This window comes from Egretta garzetta, unplaced genomic scaffold, assembly GCF_000687185.1.
Source record: "Egretta garzetta isolate BGI_Z169 unplaced genomic scaffold, ASM68718v1 scaffold153, whole genome shotgun sequence".
NCBI lineage: Eukaryota > Metazoa > Chordata > Aves > Pelecaniformes > Ardeidae > Egretta > Egretta garzetta.
In genome coordinates, this window is record NW_009259114.1 from 725,753 (window position 1) to 746,614 (window position 20,862).

The 20,862-nt window shown below is 40.4% G+C and overlaps 1 protein-coding gene across 1 annotated transcript; it reads right to left on the minus strand.

The window, feature by feature from the left end:
- Positions 1–1,907: 1,907 nt before the first annotated feature.
- EMP2 (epithelial membrane protein 2) lies at positions 1,908–6,597 on the minus strand. Its single transcript, XM_009635463.2, has 4 exons — positions 6,499–6,597; positions 4,255–4,348; positions 2,834–2,980; positions 1,908–2,254 (listed from the first exon to the last, which is right to left on the minus strand). The coding sequence occupies exons 1-4, from the start codon at positions 6,574–6,576 to the stop codon at positions 2,070–2,072; spliced, it is 504 nt and encodes a 167-aa protein (XP_009633758.1). The 5' UTR covers positions 6,577–6,597; the 3' UTR covers positions 1,908–2,069.
- Between the last annotated feature and the right edge of the window lie 14,265 nt (positions 6,598–20,862).

Here is a 20,862-nt window from a genome sequence, read left to right on the forward strand (position 1 = left end):
TATCTCTTCAAGTCAGTGGCATCACTGCTTAATTTACAATTTTACAGGACTGTCTTCTACATGTAAGATAGTTTTAATCCATATTTGCTTAAGAATTTCCCTTACTATTTCATGTTTGAATAAAACTAGCAAAATGTGTAGCTAACAGACTATCTACTTTCAACCTTAAACCTGCATCTGCTTATTTAAGACAAATTTTGCTTGCTAGCAAAATTCAGGTTTTGAATCTGAAATGCATTCAGCAAACTGTAGAAACATTTTTTTAAAAAGTAGGGTAATAATTCTTGACATTCAGAGCATTCCCACTGTGAGAAAAAAAAACGACAAAACACTAGCACCATGCTAGACTGGTGAGAATGCATTTTGCTCAGACTGATTGTGGGTTTTTTACTACTATTATTACTGTTAATGTGCTGTCCTGCTTACTCGTCTAATTTCTTACAAGCCTGTTTGGGCTTTGCTCCCAAAAGACAAATAGTATGTGCCAAAGCATTTTAAGATGTTCAAAGAATGGAGATGGAACTATACGACCTATTACTTGTGTTGGAGACAGTTCCTATACAGTTATACACCTGAACTTTGTGAGAAATCAAGGAAGAATTATCTGAAGCAATGGGTCAGACCATCAGCTGATGTATAATGCAGTAAGTATTGACTTTAGCAGAGCTACGCTACTTTGCAATAACGAATTTGTTCTACATTAAGTGTAAAACCTCATTCAAAACCTATTTACTTTTTTATTGCCTGTGTATTGGGCCAGCTGTAGTGAATATACTGAAATAAATACATGGTTAGTGTTTTTACAAAGTCAAATATATATTTAAGCATCAAAGCTGTGACTAACTAGAAAAAGCCACTCCGTTCATTCGCCACACTGATCTCCCAACTCCAAAATCACCATCAGCCAAAGCCAGTTATTATGCTGCTGAGCAGTTAAGCCTGGTGTTACAGTACAGATTTATCTCACAAAATTATTGAAAAATAAAAATCACCAAGTCATTTTATCTTGAAAAACTATCCTGGAATTCATAAGCATAAGTAATTGCATTCTGATTTATTTAGTAGGAGTGTTTAGTTCAAGTAAAATCTGCAAAGGAAGTTAGAATGAATTTTTTAAAGGCCAATTTCCTAAAGGGCAGGCTCGGGGAATGCTTTTGTAAATGATACATTATCCACGAAATCACTATATAATAAAAGCCCAGTGTAATAAACATGTTGAGTTTGGCTGTAAAAACCAAAATTTGGCATTGCTTGATCACTAATTTGCTTAGAAATTTGCAGATGTAGGCAAGGTAATGCTTTTTTTTTTTTAATCTTCCTTCCAGAAAGACTATGCACAATGCAAAAATAAAGGGATCTAGGACTTGAGTGGGGTATTCTTTACTGCTCAGACTATTCCAGTCCCAAGTTGTGCAGTGAATTTGCCAGTAAATTCTCCTGCCAAAGGCTCTGTATGCTTAAATTAAATGTGAAGGAGAATCACGAGAATAATTTGCTGGAGTACAAAAAGGAGTTGTTTACTTCTGCAAAGCAAGTCGTTTTAATAAAAGCTTGATGACACTTACTGCCCATTATAAATAGCAGAACACTAGTCCTCTGCCAGAACAGATGCATGGAATGCAGCTCTGGGCTTTTATAGTTGTTTGCTTTTTCACTGTGATCTGGGCCTCATTTTTTACTCCCCCTGTATTTATCCCATCCCAAAGGGATGCATCTGGTCCAGGAATATAGTTAGCATGTTGGTTACAAATTAATTTGCACGGGCTTTATTTGTAATCCACCAGAGGCCAGGAACAAACTGTTAATGCCTAGTAAAGGGAAAACTATTTATGATGATGAAATGTGTAAAAGAAACAACTTGGCTCTGTTCTGCTCAGACCCCTGACCTGTAGGTGCCAGGCATTCCATTAAACCTGCCATTCTTTTTTTATTCTGTTTCATATCAAGAACACAGTACATTTTTAGAGAAACAATACCTTTACTACAAAACCATGTAAATGATTATATACAAAATGGTTACTGGAATTTGGTTTTGTACTGCAGTGACAGAAATAACTAGCTGCTGACATTTATTTACGCTTCCTTAATACTAGGTACATGACACCACTGATCAGAGTAAAGGCAAATGCAATCCAGGCTAAGACGAAGGAATAGCCATACTGGCCTTTAGAGACTTCAGTGGTATATCCACTGCTCTTGTGGAGCTCTTCGTGTCTGTCTGTGTAAATGGAAGCTGCAATCATAACACACAGACCTGGAGGAGGAAGAAAATGGTAAAGTTTAGCCTCTTGAAACACGATCAATATGCAGAACAACTATTCAGTCTGTCTTCTGTCAGCTACTTCCACCAATGTCCTTTTTTTTGCACTCATCTTCCATCCTCAAACTAAACTGGGAGCATTTCAGGACATATTTTTGGTTTCTTTGGCATGGATTAAATTTGCAGTGCTGTTGTGTATTTATGTCATTTGCAATGACACAAAATTATTCTAAACATCTGGATAGTTTGAAAGACTAACAAAAAAATAAGGAAGTCCCTGCCTGTAACAATTACAGAGTTATTTAATTTGTTCAAGCAGTTCACAATCTCAGATTCTTTCCCCTCAAAGTTTAAAAGACTTTATTCTGAGTGCTGATGTCATCCATGTTTTCACTGCCTGAACAGTACAGAATAGAGCAGTTCACTGGTTAAACAAATATGAAGGATAAGCTATGACCTCAAGAGCCCAACAAATTTCTTATGCAGCTCATTCTTTTTGAAACCTTTTCCCCCTTCCCTTTCCTACTTCCATGTAAACATCATTAAAGTCACAAGTGTTGAAAAATCACTCACATGACAGGAGCTGGATAATAGAGGTTAATACAAATCTTTCTCCTTGCTTTAGACGGAAGAGTTGAAGAATGAAAACCAGAAATGCCACACAGCAGAAAATAGTAGATAGGATCATGCTGGCCTGAACAGCCTGAATTGACTGATATTCTGAAAAAACAAAAGCATCCTTGATTAAAAACACAGTTTTTCTCTTTGCCTACTCCTGCAACGAGTAGAGGGGCAGCTTTTCATAAAACTGCATGAAGATGCTGAAGAGACTATTTCTCCCACACCACAGCCTTTGCTACCACCTGGGTACTAAAAGTGCAATGAAACTGCCAGGTGTCCCAAATGGTGTACAAGTGCAGACCCCAGCCTCCCACCAGAGCTGGAGCCAGCTCTATCTGGTAGGATATAACCAGACAGGATATCCACACTTGGCACAAAAGATTCCTTTGATTAAGGTCTTTTGTCCTGTCACTTGCTTTCCTATAACTAGGAGCTAAAGTAACCAACAAATTTCTAACTACATGTAGCTGCTTTGGGTAACTTTGCTGCAATGATACGGCCGAGCCAAGCTAGGCAGATCCCTTCCTTGCAACATCTCTCCTCTGGTGTAGCTACACTGCCACGAGTAGGTCTGGGAACAGCAGACATACCCAAGCTGCTCATGATCTAGCCAGTGCGGGTACCTCATTTCAATAAATGCATAGCAACACAGATGTCAAATGCAAATGCATTCAATTTGTGTTAGCTTAGATATGCCTGTGCGTAATGGATCATCTCACTGCAGCACAAATACACCTTAAACCAACCTGATGCGTGGAAAGCAAAGTTACTTTATGCATACATGGCTCTTTCCGAATCATCTAACTCTTTAATATACACAAAGATTGAAAGTATGGAAATACAGTAAATGTAACATTTGATTTTTTTTTTTTTTATTTTTTGTAAAGCAGGATGCTAGGCTGTGCTGTATATTAAGTCTTTGTTAAAACTTCAGCTTGTGTTCTGACTTTCTTCCACTCTTCCCCCCCACATCCCTGTATGCAGTCAGTACTTTTAGGTTCTTCTTTGGGAATTAAAGTTCAATCCTGAGGCAAATTCTATCACTTCTGCCACACTTTCAGATGACTTCACTGTTTTTACCTGATCTAATTTTTTAAGAACTCTTTAGCACTCGTTGTTAGTTGTTTGTGTTTACTCTCTTGCGCTGGGCTTTCCAATACACCTGACAGTTCCCTCTGTTTTCCTCTTACAGAAATGGTTGGAGCAGTTTGCTTTTCCAAAATGAAAAGCCAGTATTAAAGTTTTTAGAAGACCTGGGTAGTCAGAGCATGCAGCTTTTTGAACAAATATATTACTGCCCCTGCAAATTTTGTAGCCATTTCACCAGATCTCCTGTTTGAGGAACTGAGACATAGGCATGGAGAGACACTCACCTTTGAATTGATCCGTAATAGCCACACACGGGCTAGTATTCATGGCACACATTCTCCAGACATCTGTAGAAAAATTATCTCCTACCCACCAAGCCTGCAAAGTAAAAGTAAAGGGTTCTTACAGGGAGGGAAAAACCCAATACCACAAAACTCCTTAGTTGTCCGAGTGTCTCCTGATCAGATACATCAGCTGGAACAAATTTCTGTTCAGTTTTGATAATTAAACATTCAAACTAAATTTGGGATCTAATGGCATTTGGGAATAAGGGACATATCATTATTCACATGTCATTTTCATTTTAGACCTGTGTAAAGTAGAAAAGGGAATAGATGGCAATCTTAAACATGCCAAAGCACAAGGGATTTTCGGGCAGAAATTTTGAATAGTCAGTGATTGCTCACTCTTTAAGATACCTAGACAAGATCGGCTTTGTTCATCCAGACCCTGTTTAGGATGCGCAACTCTTTAAAGGCACAGCATTTTTTAATTTGCAGGAAATAGCAGGGTATACATCTATGAAAACAGAAGCCCTTTATAATAATTTTCCCATTCCTGATATGGAATTGAATTAATCTCAACTTAATGTAGCTGTGCTGTCAATGTGCAAATGCAGGATGCGCACTATGGCATCTGACTGGAAGTGGCAAGTGACAAATTAGGATCCTTCTGTGGCATTTATATTTTGATGTTTTAACATTTGATGCAAAATAGTACTACTGTGACTGAACAGATTTTTACAGTAGCCTGGGATGTGCTGCAAGCACCCCATACAAGTGGCATTTCCTCGGGAAACCCATTCCGATAGCTACCCAGGCTCTTGTTTTGACTACAGTTGGAAAAATATGACTTTTAAATATGACTCCTGGTAGCATCTGCTGCTTAAACAGGCATTCCAGAAACCTCACAGCTCACTGTGCAGCTTTGCAAACAATACTGCAGTAAAAACTATAAAATATTATGATAGCAGGCATATGTGTAATAGTGGCACTGTGTTTTATGAAAAAGCTTTACTTTCTCAGAATGCCATTCATTTGGATTTTGCAGTCCAAGTTCAATATATTATTTTTCAGCACTATGAAATCTGAGCGCTATGTAATCCTTTCAGCATTATTTTCATGACTATAAAAATCCTTAGAAGATGATAAAATCTAATAGAAGGCGGTTACACAGTTTAAGTTCATAATTGTTTAAAAGCAGCTAATGACACAAAGCAGAGTGCATGGGGGTTTATTTCTGTAATAATGTGATTTGTATGTAGCAGATCTGAACAAATAATAAGTGGCTTTCTAAATATTCAAAGGAGCAGGGTACGACAACCTGCTTTAGTGCTCAATTAACGACCTAGTTCAGTGGAACAAATCAACCAGCTAACTGGAAGACAACATTTGAGTTTGAACAATTTTGCAATAAAACGTTGTGGGTAACACATCATTGCACGTGGAGCATAGTCTTGGAACAAGACTGGGATTCAAACCAGCTTCACTGAGTACAGTAAAGTATTTTCAGCAGACTTCTTCTTCTGTCCTAAAAGCCTGTACACACCCCAAACCTATTAGAAAAAGAAAGACTCCAGTGCACAGTTGAGAAGACGATCCAGACAGTGGGCTGTTTTGGAAAGAGGAAAATTTAATTAAGAGGTGGTGTACATACTGGAAGGTAAATTCTTTCTGGTCACAAAAATAAAAAAGGGAAATTATTCTAAAATGCTGTACTGAAACTGCTTAACTGAATGGAAACAGATAAATTCATGGTGTCTTCCATTATTTAATTGGACATCCACTTCCGAGGCAAAGCATGCCTTGACTGAAATCATTCCCATGCGTTAACCATGAGCTATTTGACTTATGTACTTGACACAAAAGGACGACGGACTTTTTCCCCCCCTTTCCGTCACATTTAGCTGAACCCATAACTACACCCTGTAAGCATGATCATATTTGTAAATATACTCCCTGGCTGAGTTTCTTACAGGGGAGAAGATGAGCTCCATAACGTGGGCCTATAATATGATGCCATACAAATGTATGGCGCCTACTTGTATCCCCTTAGCCAGGTAGACCAGCAACGTGAGTATTCAAGGGATTTTTGTTACAAAAAGGTGTAAGCAGACTACTGTGCCTAACAAAGTTACATGCTTTCAATAAGCAAGCTGAAGACAATTAGAGAAGAGTAACTTCACCTTTATGAAGCAAAGAGAAAAACACGTGTGTGTTGGAGAGAAAAAGAGAAGAAATGACACTTACATTGTCAATAGTTGAGATGAACAGCAGTGCTGCTGAGGTTATGTGAAACACAATAATGAAAGCCAGAAGAATCAACATCCTTGATCTGTGGAGGCTTTAGGCTGAGATAAATCTGTTAAAAATAAGAGCATATATGATCAGTCTTTAAAAGCTGTTGTTAACTGATCCCCCTGTTGTTACGCCGTTTCACTGTGGCTGTGAGCAGTCAAGGTCCGCACGAGTGTATTTCAGAGTGAAGTGCTGTTCAGAGTCAGGAATGTCATTTGCAGTTTGAGTCCACAGCACATGTTCTTTCTCCAGAGATAAAAGATTCCACGTAATCAGACTTTACATCAGCATAACAGCTTTCTGTTTGTTATGTGTGATACGTAACTAGCATCACTGGTGTTAAAATGAATCACAACTTGAAATGAAGCCAAGAGGTGCATTTTGCAACCCGCCAGTAGGATGGCTGCAGTGGGTAAACACACAGAGAAGTTTCTTCCTGTGTGCTTCTTCAGCAAGGATATAAAACACCCTTCATGTTGACTTTTAGAGAAGTACTTTTGAAATTACAGCCTCATTTGCCTGTGATGCTAGAATTTATTTGAACTGGAATCGCCGGTAAACCTGTGGGCATGTAGCAAATAGGTTAGGGAAAACTACTGTTGCTAATACATAGAAAGGTACAATTGCTTGTTATATCTATTATCGTTTTCTTCTTCTTGTGTAAAAATGCTTGCCAATTAATAGATGGTATATTCTATAAGGAATCTGCAGTCTTGTCGGTATTTTCTTTGCATTTAATGTGCATTCTGTAGCATTATCTGTTACCACTCATCAGTGCATTAATGGGTATTTTCTTTGCATTTAATGTGCACCATTCTGCAGCATTATCTGTTACCACTCATCAGTGCATTAATGCACGTTTCTCCACTTCCTTTGCTTTGTACACATTCTTGTATGCCAAATCATCCCGCTCACGTAACACAGCTAATATCCAGAAGAAAAGGCAGTTATGACTTTTTTTAAGACTTCCATGATTTTTTTCATGTCTAAGCCTCTCTCTCCTACTACCATTTACTAGAATCATGAACCCCATGGAGAATTCAACCAAATAAAAGGACTACTTTGACAGCATTTTTAAAGCAGCTCCACTGGCATTCTCATCAGGCCAAAATACAACTACTCTGCAAAACTTTAACAAAAAGATAGCAGACAGCATATGAACATGCTGAATAGAGACCAGAAGTTCCAGACTAATCCTTTACATCTACACCGCAGTATAGCATTTCATGGCAGCACAGCGTTGTAACAAGCACACAGCCAAACAGTATAAAAGTGCTTCTGAGAAAATGAAAATTGATCAGATAACCTCACAGCCGTATCTAATTGGAATGACTGTATGGGAAAGCTAAGTCAAATCCTAAAATAAGGAGAGCAGCTACTCAAGCTACTCAAGTTTTTATTCCTTCCCATTTTCTCACTGTTAAACTTTGCCTTCTCAGCCACAACAAAGAACAGAAGTGATTTCCTCCAAAGAGCCAATTCTGCTGTATGACTCAAGATCCTCTGAATCTACTTCTGCTTCTAGAAATGTCATTCATGGCTCTCTATCGAGCCTTTCTTGAATGAAAGGAAGGAAGACGGAAAAGAAGATATCTTGTGGTTTTGTTTAATGCCACATAAAAATATTTTCATTGTGAAATGTACCAGTCTTCACACAGCACTCTCTTGTCCTGTGGTTGGGTTTTCTTCTGAGTTTCATTTGTTGCACAGATAGTATCTAAGCAATACTGCAACAGTCATCTGCCATATAAGGAGAGAGAATCAAATTGCACTCAGTATTATTTTAAGAATAACAATACAATTTCATCTTATTACATAAAGCATCATTGAGTAATAGAGACAGAAAAATGTAGCCTAATTAAACCAATCTTGCAAAATCAAGACTGGCCAGCGCAGAAAAATCCACTTAATCTTCAATCAAGTCAATGTTTTTGTTTTACTGCTTTCATCCATAAACAGAAGTGTTTTAAATAGGATGGATAAACATGTATGGGTGATGAGAAGACATTTTACGTTTTATCCAAATAAAGCCAAGATTAAAAGAAAGAGCTTTTTGTTTTGTCTTTACAAAAAAATAAAGGACAGCAACAATAATTTGACATTTCTGTTCTGAAGAACCTTCGTTAACAGCCATTTTTAGATACTTCCTCCTGACTTGCTGGCAATGGCTGCTTTCACAAGCTGCTACAACTTCTGTGCACACAGTGATACGACAACTATACACAGGCATGGGAATTAAATACACTGGAGGAAAGGAAGGAGACAGACCAATTCCAAGTAATTAGTACCAGGAGAAGACAAGAACTTGTTACCTAATCTGTCATGCCTGAGCAGGGATCCCAGAACTGCACAGAAAGATCTGTGGGCTTCCGTCCCTCCTAGCAACTTTCTCTTCCCATGGAGGCCAAGGAGTGTCTCTGGTTCATCACAGCCTGCACAAGGAATAATGAGGGGAGGAGGTCTTCCAGCTAAACCCTGTGTGATCTGTATGCAGGAAGCAAAGAGCAGCTCCCTTCTTCTAAGCTGCAGCCAGCAATGATGCAGAAGATCCTGCAGTATCTGCATCCCTCTCAAGGTAGAAATTCTGGACTTCATCTCTCAGGGGGGACTATTAGCAACCGGTCCTCTTCCACTCCAGACAATGCTGGAATTTAAGAGTTTATTCTGGAGACTCAAGATCATTCCACTCCCTCAGCAAGAAGCTCTTCCTTCCCCGATCCTCTGAGGACAGCCTGCCGACGTAGCTCTCCTAGCAGCAGGCAGCTCCTTTCCTCTCTCTATGGGCAAGGGAAGGGCACAGTTACGTTTTCACACGGAGAATTTCTGAGAACACCGTTTGCATTAACATTCAGAATTCTTACTTTCCTCATTTATTACTAACCAAACGCTTTGGACTACTCAGCACTAGCACCCTAGCTGTAGTCCTCTCTGTTTCTTACTCAACATTAACTGTTTCTCAGGGGCCCTCTCCAGGTTCACAATTGTTCCCAGTTCTGTTAGCAGCAGCTGAAACCCCTGCCAAAGCTTGCCAAACCACCAGCATGCCACCTGGCAGCAGCTTTTGCCTCACTCTTTCAAAATGGAGGGTACTTGCAAGAACAAGTAAGCTAGCACTACTGTTTAACCTGGCTGAACTAATTCTGCTCAGCAGAACCACCAGATTAAACTCCTGTGATCTCTTGCATTTAATGTATGCAGCCACAAGAAAATACCGTTTAAAAGGGGTTGTTAATAAGAACAGAAAATGCACTTTTAAATCACATAAATTTGGGACTCTAGTACTTTGCACTATTGCAATCAGGAAGAATCTGAAAACAACTGTATTAAGAAGATGCATAGAAATGATCAGACTCTTCAAGTAAAACTCTGGTATCAATGTGTGATGTGATAGGGGATTCTGTAGTACTTTTTTCCATTGCTGTTTTGCAGCTTTGGAAACACTGCCCTATTATCAGTGCTAATACATGCTGCTATGAAAAGGTTTCTTGCTCTTACAGAAGTCTTGCTCTTACATGAACCATTGCTCAACTCTTCTGTTTTAGTTTCTTGGTTATAGATAAGAATGTTTGTATTGATGAACAAGGTTCCTGGGCAGAGTGATTTTTTACTTTCTATAATGTAAGTAATATGCACTATGGTCTCAAGGTGTTTATGATTTTCAAGTACACTGCCTTTAGGCATGGATGAAGACTGGGATGACACAGCAGATATTGTTCATCATTCCCCAAAGTGGTTTGAATTCTTTTAATAGTTTTTATACACACACACACACACACACACACACACAAAAGAAAGCTTTTTGGACACACTATAGTTGTCTGTTAGTAGAGATGATGGAGCCAGTCTTCTCAGAAGTACATGATGAAAAGACTAGAGGCAACAGGTCACAAGTTACAACAAGGAATACTCCAAGTGTGAAAAATGTATTAATTATACTCAATGAGCATGATTAAGCACTGGAAACAGGGGTCAAGAGGCTGTGGGCATTATCCATTCTTGGACATCTTCATGACTTGACTGAGGCAAGGTCCAGAGCATCCTGAACTAACTCCCTGCTAGGAGCAGGAGTCTGGACTGGAGACCTCCAGAGGCCTCTTCCAGCTCTGCTCTCCTGTCAGTCAGTAGCTATTTCAGGAACCTCCCTGTACTAATCTCCAGCAAAGCTCTGACAAAAGAGAACATCAAATTTGACTTAGCTCGTCACTTGACATTAAAAACAGATTTGGGGTTTATAGTAAGAATGACGTTGGATGTCAACATGAATTCTTCGGTTGTAAGTCTCACCATTTAATACCACTTTACAAAGTACATATTAAGCTGTACAGGTGCAGCTGCGTTAGAAGTGCAGACTGCCACAGAATCCAGAAAGAGTAAATTGTGAGAATCCTATTGACCACATCCAGATTTGCTGTGGTAACAGGGTTTCTCACAAATGCTGTTAAGTTGCAGGACACTTACACAAAACACATTGTAAACAGAAGGCCAGTGACATTAACAACAAAGATTTTTTCAATTAGTGCAGAACTGTTTCTGGGTAACAGTCCAGTGCTACCTTATTTTGCACAGGGAGATAAATGCTGCAGCCACACACTTATCTTTAATCCTTTCAGTAATACAGACTACTGGAAGCAGTAATTTGCACTTCCGTTACGAGAGCCTGATGTCTTTTACAAGAGGTGGCTAAGAAGGGCCTCTGCTATAATCTTCCAGACATGCAGAAGCAAGTACCATTTCACAAGATAGAATAGCTCGACAATCACAGAACTGCACAGTGAAAAAAAGTATCCAGTCCAGGGCTCCCAACATTTCTGTACTATAGTAAACAAACACGTTACAAAACTGGAATGCCTCCCTATGTCAAACTCCACCCCGCACAAGAAGCCTCAGTTTAAGATAATGTTTATCTTTAGTCCAGCAATACGAAGAAACATGCCTATTTGAACTTCTGCTGTTTAGTACAGCAAGCAATCAAAAAGGAAAACTCTTTGACAGTTGTTAGCAGAAGGTTTATCACTGCTTTCCAGTCCAGATGTCATCTCCGCAACCCATGCTTTCATTTCTTCCCATGCAGTTAAATTCTGCTGCCAGGCTGTTTCTGATGTTTGTGAGTATTTGATTTTTGCAACCAGAGAAACATCTACATAGTACAGAATGTTTATCCTGTGCTCATTTGCACTGAGAAGGCTAAAGCTTATCCTACAACATGGTCTGCTGACCTCACTTCCTAAGATCAAGTCAGTTTTTTGTATCACCTTCATCTGAGTGCATGTATGAAGAAAATCTTAACAGAGACAATCCTGGTTTATACTCCCAGAAACACGGTGAAAACACTGCAGAACAGCTCCTGCTCTGTACAGACGAAGGCTGGAGGCGTGCAGACTGCTTGTCACCCATGTTCAGCGCCCTGGAAAGACACACCCAAAAGAAGGGGTAGAGGATCCTGCTAAACAAGTTACCAATGCTGCAGCTTTCTGCACTGAGATTTTTCATTGCAGCTGGAACAGCAGGTCCCTGGGCCATCAGTAAGCATTCATTCAGCTGAACTTTCCTGAGGTCACTGCTGTAAAAATGAATCAAAGCAAGCCTTCTTAATTATCAATTCTTCTGCCCCTCAGTGCTATAATTAAGTCTGCATATGTAAAGTTAGAAGAAAAGCTTGTGTACTGGTGGCATGAGCAGTTTGTCGTCTTGTGATACATCATAAGATGTTCAGATTTACATGATAATCACTTTGTTCTGTTCAGTGTTCTTTTACCACATCTCATGGTGTCTCATGACAGAGAACTCAGGAGTTGGCTCATGTTTTGCCTGTACCGTTGTCCCTAAACTTGCATAAAATTCCCTGGTTTATAAGGAACAGAGCGATACTGTTAACTTGGGGTTTTTTTCTTTTACCAAATATGATGTGTTCTGTTTTTCTTGTGTGACTCTCAGAACTGGAACCAAAAGTGAAGGAAGTTCAGACAGCAGACTTTCTCCCAAACTAGCAGAACCTTTGAGGATTTCAACAATCCTCTAATGCCTAAATATCAAACAACATAAAGGACAAGAAAATCAGGAAATTTAATACCAAGGGAATAATTATACCAGTTGAAACAACTCACCCCAATTTCATTATTCCTTCTGCTTGAATTATTTTAACAATTGGGAACACCAACACTACAAGATATAATTTACGGAGTGATATTCCTTAAAATGCAGCAGGTAATATCCAAACTCTCACGCTTTCTTTCTACACTTTGCCCTTATTCCTTCTGCTTGAATTATTTTAACAATTGGGAACACCAACACTACAAGATATAATTTACGGAGTGATATTCCTTAAAATGCAGCAGGTAATATCCAAACTCTCATGCTTTCTTTCTACACTTTGCCCTTTCAGTGTTCTCCAAGCTGGCTATTGCTCTGGCCCTGTTCAGTCTGTGGTATCTGTACATTAAACCATCCTTTGAGTAATTTCCATTGGATCACCTGGCTGTCACTTTTTGTTGCTGTAGGGTTAACCTGGCCACATGACTGAGCCAGAAGGCTGGCCTGACACCGGTGCCCAGCACAGCAGCCCGTCCTCACTGTCCTCCATGTTTCTGCACACCCCTGTGCAGTGCTGTGCACATACCCCAGCTGTGACACATCTGGGTCCTTTCCAGGTCAGCTACAGAAGAATCCTTCTATCATGCATGGAGAAGTCTGGAAAGGATAAGCACATCCTTGTACCTTTCTTTCTTATTGTTTCCTGTGTCATCAATGCATACTGGAAAAGAAAAGAAAATACAACTAAAGCAATCTAATTCTGTTTTAGATGATGACTTGGGAGCCTTACTTTAAGGAACTAGCCTTTAAACACTTCATAGGACAGGACTGCTAATCTTGAAGCTAACACTGCATGTAGATTTATAAACAGCACACAAAGGTTTTGCCACCAGTAATCCCTGAAAAACTTACTGGTAGTTCTCTGGTGCACGAAGTGAGCTGCTACTGTTAGAGGTCACAGGTGTACAAACTACACAAAAAATGAGTTCTCTCCTTTATTAAAGTCTCATTTATAGGTATAATTCAGTAATTAAAAATACAGGTCTAACAACAGATGCAGAGGTCTTTGTGCTCACACATTCTCTGTTTTCAGGGAACCGAATATATTGCAGAACTGAACCCTAGCCAACCTATTCTTCATGTTCAGGTGCAGACTCAGATTCTGACCTGTTTTCATGCTCAGGTATTACAGAGCTAACAGTCAATATAGAAACAGTGTGTCCTCTTTCGGCCTGTGAACTCTTTAGGCAGCTAGCAAACCTCCAGAAAGTGCTGGTTGGCTCTGACTAGACCTCTACAATACTGAATGGGAACCTGGGAGGGAAGTGCAAAGTAAGAGTAACAGGCTACTCAGCAGATGTGCTCCCACCCAAATTTTTCCTGGTATGAAGCTGAGTGTGAAGAACAAATGTACGCTCTTCAAGAAACAAAATTTCAGGCCCCTGCTTGACGCTGGTCTTGGAATGGAGGGCTAAGCATCCTGTCAGCCCCTAGATGGCACAGACACCACCAGCCCTTTTTGCTTACGAGCAATCAGTTAATTGAGAACACACTCAAGCCCTTAGCTCTTTGTGCTACCTATTTTATGCGGAAGAGAGCTTCTCACACTTCCAGCGCTTTTCAAAGCCTTTCGTCACAAAGCAAGGAAATCAGAAGGAAATGAAACAATGTTCCCTGCACACAATCACTGTATGTACGCAAAAAAAAAAAAAAAAATCAATACAGCAAAAAGTGATTCACAGTATTTTCTAGAGCTCTATTTGAATTAAAACATTTATGCTTTTTTAACTCAATGGCAGAAAATGACAGCAGGGTCATTCTGCCAGCTCTAGATTTGTCGGTGCCCTTGCAGCAGGCTGTGTTAAGACCCAGCAACATCCAGCACAACTAAAGCTGTCAGCTTGTCGTATTTTGATAGTGAAATACAGGGGCTTGGAGACAGACCACCAAGATGAGGTATGACCTGTTTTTTATCCAGCTGCTTTGAAAAAATCTTACCTTGCAACCAGAGCCCTGAGGTCTGCTTTTTGTGTGCACCAAGATTAATATAAATGTGCACCTATATAAAGCCTTTTGTTATTATGGCAGTTGGGTGTTTGTCCATCCTATTGGTACTGTGTGGGACTGCCTGAACAGTAGTAAACTTACAGTGAATAAGTAGAACAGACCGTGCTTACAGTTAGGCCTGGACTTCCTCCATTCCTTCTCATCCTGTCCTCCTCATTAGATCTATGTTATTAAGCCAGAATTCCGAAGTGTGGGAAACTGCAATGCTTCTATCCCATACGTTTCCAAACAATAAGAAGAAAAAAATTGCAGCAAAAATGCAAAGTGCTAGCTTTGAGTACTGAGACCCAAAGAAGCTGATGTTTCTAATTTCTTAGGAATGCTTTTAATTAAGTTTTGACCTAGGGATGCCAGCATTGCTGCCACTTCTGTAACTCTGTCAGTCATTTATTTGCAAACAAGTTGGGACTGAGTTTAGACTTGCCCTACCACTCCTTTCACTATGGCCCCACTGTGTGCACTCCAGAGGGAAGTCGCCCTGCCACGAAGCCTTTGTGGGCAGGCTGAGCCGACGAAAACAGGCAGGACCTATGGGAAAACACGGACACAATGCCCTGGCACGGGGTGGGGAAGTGGCACTTACAGGGAAAATGAGCCTTGTGACGTCTTACCTGAAAATCCTAAAAAATAGCCTCAAGCTTAAAAGATTCAAGACAGATATATTCAAATACTCCAGCAAAACCTGAAGAGAAATGTAACAGCCACTATATGCTGAGAAGACAATTTAGCAGGTACAGAAGCCAGCTACCTACACTAACAGACCCTCGACTACAAGCGTATTTAAGTAATAGTCTTTAAGTCTTCATCTTTTCAAAACTGCTCTTTAGACAGTTTTGTGAGTTCAGGAGAAAGACAGTGTTTGTCTTCCTCTAGCAGCACAAACCAGCATCTTCCTCAGAAGTAAATCTTTTATATATTGTTCTTTTTCCCTAAAGCACTTTTTCCTGTAACTGCATTTTGACACTAAATAATCATAATCTCAGATTTAACCTGTTCTATGCCTGATTATAGATCCCAACACAACCCACAGTGGTGTAAAGTAGGCTGCCTCATTACTAAATAACACCTGAAATGGTCACAATTCATCTCTACTTCCCATCATCGTCGTTGCTTGTGCCCTCCACTGTCTGCTCATCTACCTTCAGTCTATGTTCCATGTGCCTTTGGAAAAATGCTAACAAAACCTGGTCTTTAATGAAAAGTAATCCCATGGAAGCAACCGGTTCAAGGCATCAGTTTTCAAAGGGCACATACGGTTTGCGAAAACCCAGCAGTGATTTGAAAGAAGGAACTGCTTGTATACTATAGCTTCTGGTTTCTTACAAAACATTAATGTATTCTCTCAGCTTTCACAGAGGCATCTGCAAAACACGTTACAAAATATTTGTAACTTGAAGTACGTATGGGTAGAGCTTACTTTGTGCTTAGAAATTGAAAAAAAAAAGCACAGATCGTTTCAGGCATTCAATGCATCCTCTCTGTTCAGCCAGTTTGCTTTAAGTTGTGCACCAGATACCACTTCAGTATAAACAAAGCTGTGGTATACATTAAAACCTTCTTAACAATCAAGCTGGTCTAAAAGTACTAAAAGCTTGTTTTCCTAAGCTAAACAGGACAAGAACTTCTCGTTCTGACTTGTTCGTTTTCAAAGATGAAGGCAGACTGGGGATATACTTGCTTGCAGGTCAAGGCAAACACATGGAAGGAAAAAGAACTGGTTAACCTAAAGATGAAAATAAATGGCTATGAATCAGGTGTGAGCACATTTAGGATGGAAATTTTAACCCTTAGAGCTGTCAGGTTCTGGAACAATCTTAAATCACCACAGCACGGGAAATAAAGACCCGCCTCCACAGAAATGGATTATGTGATCCCGTGATTGTGCTAGCAGAGCAGCAGACCGGGTGACCCGAGAGGTCCCTCCAGTTCTGCGCTCCTGTGAAGGCAATCCCAACAGTTTCTTTGAGGTCTCCCTATGTTTTGCAACATGCCTTTGCATGATACCCATGCCCTTGGCACTCTGCTGCAATCCCTCCTGTCTTCCAAAGACTTCAGGTAACGCTGGGAGCAATGCCAACTGTTGATCTGTACAGTGGAGTAACACAAATGGTGGTCATGGGACTGACAACACACTTTAAAGGAGGATTCATTTTTCAGGTGGGGATAAAGCTACAAAGAGCGAGCGAGGCTTGTCCCCATTTTCTGAGGGTGACCTAAGGGCCTCCCAACACTCAAGAGCAGTGGTCAGGAACCACAGAGCTCTTTGCAGCCTGCTGGCACAGCCCGCCTCTGGCTCAGGGAATCAGGCAGCCGGGACAATGGCACAAGGGTGTACCAATAAGCTATTCAAGCTATGAGAAGCCTCCTGGGAACCTGCTTCTAAAGCAAATAACTGAACTGAGGTGCGGCCTGGGCCTCACCCCTGCTCCATGACTGCGTGACCACATTTTGGTGTCAAGGTTGTCCCCATGCAATACCTCGGTGGGGCAGGGAGGGACAGACCAAGTATAATACCAGACCTATTCATCAGGTTGATGGATTAAATGTGTCCTCAGTCTGATCCAAAGAAAAGGAAAAAAAAAAAAGCACACCTGCAGCATTAACTCTAGACTTTAATATAGTTCTGAGAGCATATCTCAGACCCTGAGCTCTACTGACTACAAACTGCTGCCTATCCACAGATTATTCCAGATACAACAGAACAGCTCAAGTGATTTATGTTGTTCCACCTAATTAACCAACAAACAAAGGCAGAAAAGGTCTGTCTTTCCAGATTGAAAGCAATGCATTTAATTCAGTAGAAATGAAAGCTGATATTGTTTTAACTTTGGCAGATGGTCTATGGAAACTGCTGGCAATTAAATGTGTTACATTCACTGTTGTAAAATTTTCAAACTGCTTGTTTTGATTTGGCTTCGACTAGCTCTGTACTGAGAAATTTGGGGTTTAGTTATTTCAGAGTTTACACATCATCTATCAAGAGTGTGAAAATACATCTCTATTGACAGTATAACAGTTGGCTATAGAATAAAAAGAGCAAACTCCTTCACAACTACTACTATTTTGTTTCCCAGCAATACTGTAGCATATGATTGGGTTTAATACTCAGCCTACCTTCAGAATGTAATTTTTACATTCTAATTTGTCATTGGTGCAATTAAATTAAAACTTAAAGGTTGCCATGTGAACTTTACCAGGATTTCTTAACACTTGTTTCATTGCACAGTTGAGCACACTGGTGGCACGGCTCTTCTATACTCTGGCTGCTCTATGGAAACAGAGCCCGGTCACCTCCTGCGACTACCTGCGTCAACTTTGCTCTACCCTGCGGCTGCACATCAACCAGGCTGGCTACCCGTATGGTGCTTGGGTCACTGCAGAGCCACATCTCTTCCTACTAGGCACAGTGCCAGGTAAAGGCCCCTCAAGCAGGCTGGCACATGATGAATGGGCAGGCTTAGCCAGCTCTCTTCAGCTCTCCATTAGGCTCTTCTTGCAGTCTCTAGACCTCAGTTTGTCTCTGCCTTTGAATTAAGCGGCTGGTTTGTTGCTTCTGTGAATTGAGAACTGTCCCCCTTAGAGACCAGATGAGTCTGCAGAATGACTGCAGAGACCACCAGCAGCACGTGCATCCCAACATGGGTATCTGGGGACATTAGAAGGTCACCTTCTGCCTGGAAGAAGGCTGTAATTTTGATGTATTTCAGGACACTTAAAACCTGCATTAAACACCTCAGGGAGTGTTCATACTGCCCACCTTGGCTGTCTGTGGCCTGTGCAATTCCAAACACAGTGTAGTGTTTAAGAATCAGTGAAGTAAACCATAAATATATATCCTATAGCCATCTCTAAGGGGTGTTTGAGTCAGTCTACTTTCTGCCCCACCTACAGACTCCTGTGAACATCTCTACACAGCCAGAGGGTTGTATTTTAAGGTCACACCCAAATTATGAGGCTTCACCTGGCATGCACATACCATCATTAAACCTGCCCATGAAACTTCATAGGCAAAATAAAAAGGTGTAATTACATTTTCCTCATTCAGTGAAGAAATAATAATTCCTTTGATGGATGAATTCAGGCCAACGGGCTTTCTCTTGAATCCCACACAGCAAGATCTATTTTCTAAAAATCAAGATGCTTATCTTCCTAATGAAGTCGAGCATCATCTGACATATCGAGATATATTTTACAAAATTATCTTCTTTTATCTAAAATTGTAAAGCTTTTAACAAAAATAGCAAAGGCTGAGACTCCACCGCAAAGATCACTGGTTTGCTTTGAGCATCCAAAACCCAAACAAACCCTAACAAATGCTGAACAGCTCCATGAATGGAATTCCTTAGTGCTGTGCTTATGTTTCCCTTGCTGTCCCTCTGAGACTGATTTGAGTTCGATAAAAGCTGTACATTCCTTTCTACTTTCAAATTTGGCTGTGCTGAAGTATCGCATGGATTTTATATAAAGTATTTGGTACACTTCAGAGTAAATCTCTTTCTTGTTAGTTCCTGTAAAACATACTCCTTCATTCTGCTGGGTCTTCTTCCAACAGGAACATGGCAGTAGACCTGGAAAGTGCATCTTCTGCCAGCTAGCAATATAAAAGATCTTATTCCCAGAGACCTACTTATCTCTGTAATTAATTACATTCTTGTACTGATTTATGTGGTGATGTCATGTCTTACATGATGATACTCAAGACACAAATAGAACATGCAATGTAAGTGGAAAACCAAAATATACACAAACCACTGAGGTAAAAAGGGAAGAGTCTGCCCATGCTGCCATCCATCTCATTTTTAAATGGACAGGGAAACAGCATTATGAAAGGAGACAGACTACAACTAACATACTTAGCAAAAGTGGTGGAAGGTAGGTCTTGCTCCTCTAAATATCCACAGTGGACTCATCAGGACAACATTCTTCTAATCACTGTAGGAACATCAAACCCAAGATGGGAAACAACCTTGGGACAAACAAGACAACAAAAGAAAAGCCATGACAATGGAAGTAAGAGAAAGACACAAGGCAACTGTGAAGCAGGAGATGCTAATAAATCAAGGGGCGAAGAGTGCATTAACTGAAAGCGGGTATAAGATGAAGGTAGAGATGTTAATTTCTTTTAAGCAATGTTGGCCAGAAACAGTAACTGCAGCATCTAAGAACTGAGACAGAACCCTTGTCTAAGAGAATGGCATTGCAGCAGCCTTCAGTCTTAACCTGCTCAGTCTGTTGAACAACTTTCTTTATTGACAAGGTTTGAAATCTGTGTAAGCAAATAGAATACATTCTTTTTCCTCATTGGCAGATCCACAGCATAATCAACACTGTTTGGGTGCTTATGACAGATGTCTTTCCAGAGACCACAAATAAAGAATACACCACCAGTAGTGTCTTGTCTACTGCTAGTATGTTGTTTTTATTTTTAATAATATTAAAAGGCCGTTTTCCTTCCCAAATGATCACACTAATAAGAAAACTATCACCTCCTAAGAGTTTTCGTGGTGTTGCTGCATTTCACCTTGAGTTAATATCAATGGTTATCAGCAGAGTAACTCCTGGTTTCCTGGCTGGGCAGACAGCTGACCTGGTAACATCCCTGTCAGCCATGCAGCTGACATGCTAAAATCTGCACACATCTTTATTCAGCATGGAGGATGAATCTTCCCCCAGGTATCCCAACAGTCTATTCTCCAACTTTATTTTACAGGTTCACAAAGGGATGCAGAAGATAGCAAGAGTTCTTACTTCCAATGTCTTTGAAGCAAAGGTCAAGTCCTTTCATCTTACACTGAATACACTCACATCAGCTTCTGGTGAACATATTTTCCATACACTTTTGTTTCCAGTCCCACTTCGATTTTACCAGCAGTGGTAAGTACCTACACCCCATCTGCATTCCTTAGCATGGCATTTAATTTGTCACACACTCTCTTACTAAAAAGTAGCTGGCCTCTCCAATAAACTGCAAATCAGGTTTCTCCCCTCACTGAAACTCATGCCCAGTAGTCCCCTACCATTTGTGTGGGTCCCGGCCCTCTGCAGCCACCCGTCATCTCGGTCCTGGCAGTCCAGACTCACAGCTCTTTTCCTGAACTACCCTACCTGCCTGGGCATCAAAGCCTTCAAAATCAGTATCAGAGAGCAGGCCTGGATGGAAGAGTCATTACAGACTATTTTGACAGAAAAAACATCTGCTCAGGCAGGCAAGAAGGCTTA

Excerpts from the sequence above, each read along its gene's own strand:
- EMP2 (XM_009635463.2), bottom strand. The coding sequence starts at position 6,576 with ATGTTGATTCTTCTGGCTTTCATTATTGTGTTTCACATAACCTCAGCA. Across the intron at positions 4,349-6,498 it reads TCATCTCAACTATTGACAAT|GCTTGGTGGGTAGGAGATAA; the intron begins GTAAGTGTCATT and ends TTTACTTTGCAG. Across the intron at positions 2,981-4,254 it reads TATTACGGATCAATTCAAAG|AATATCAGTCAATTCAGGCT; the intron begins GTGAGTGTCTCT and ends TTGTTTTTTCAG.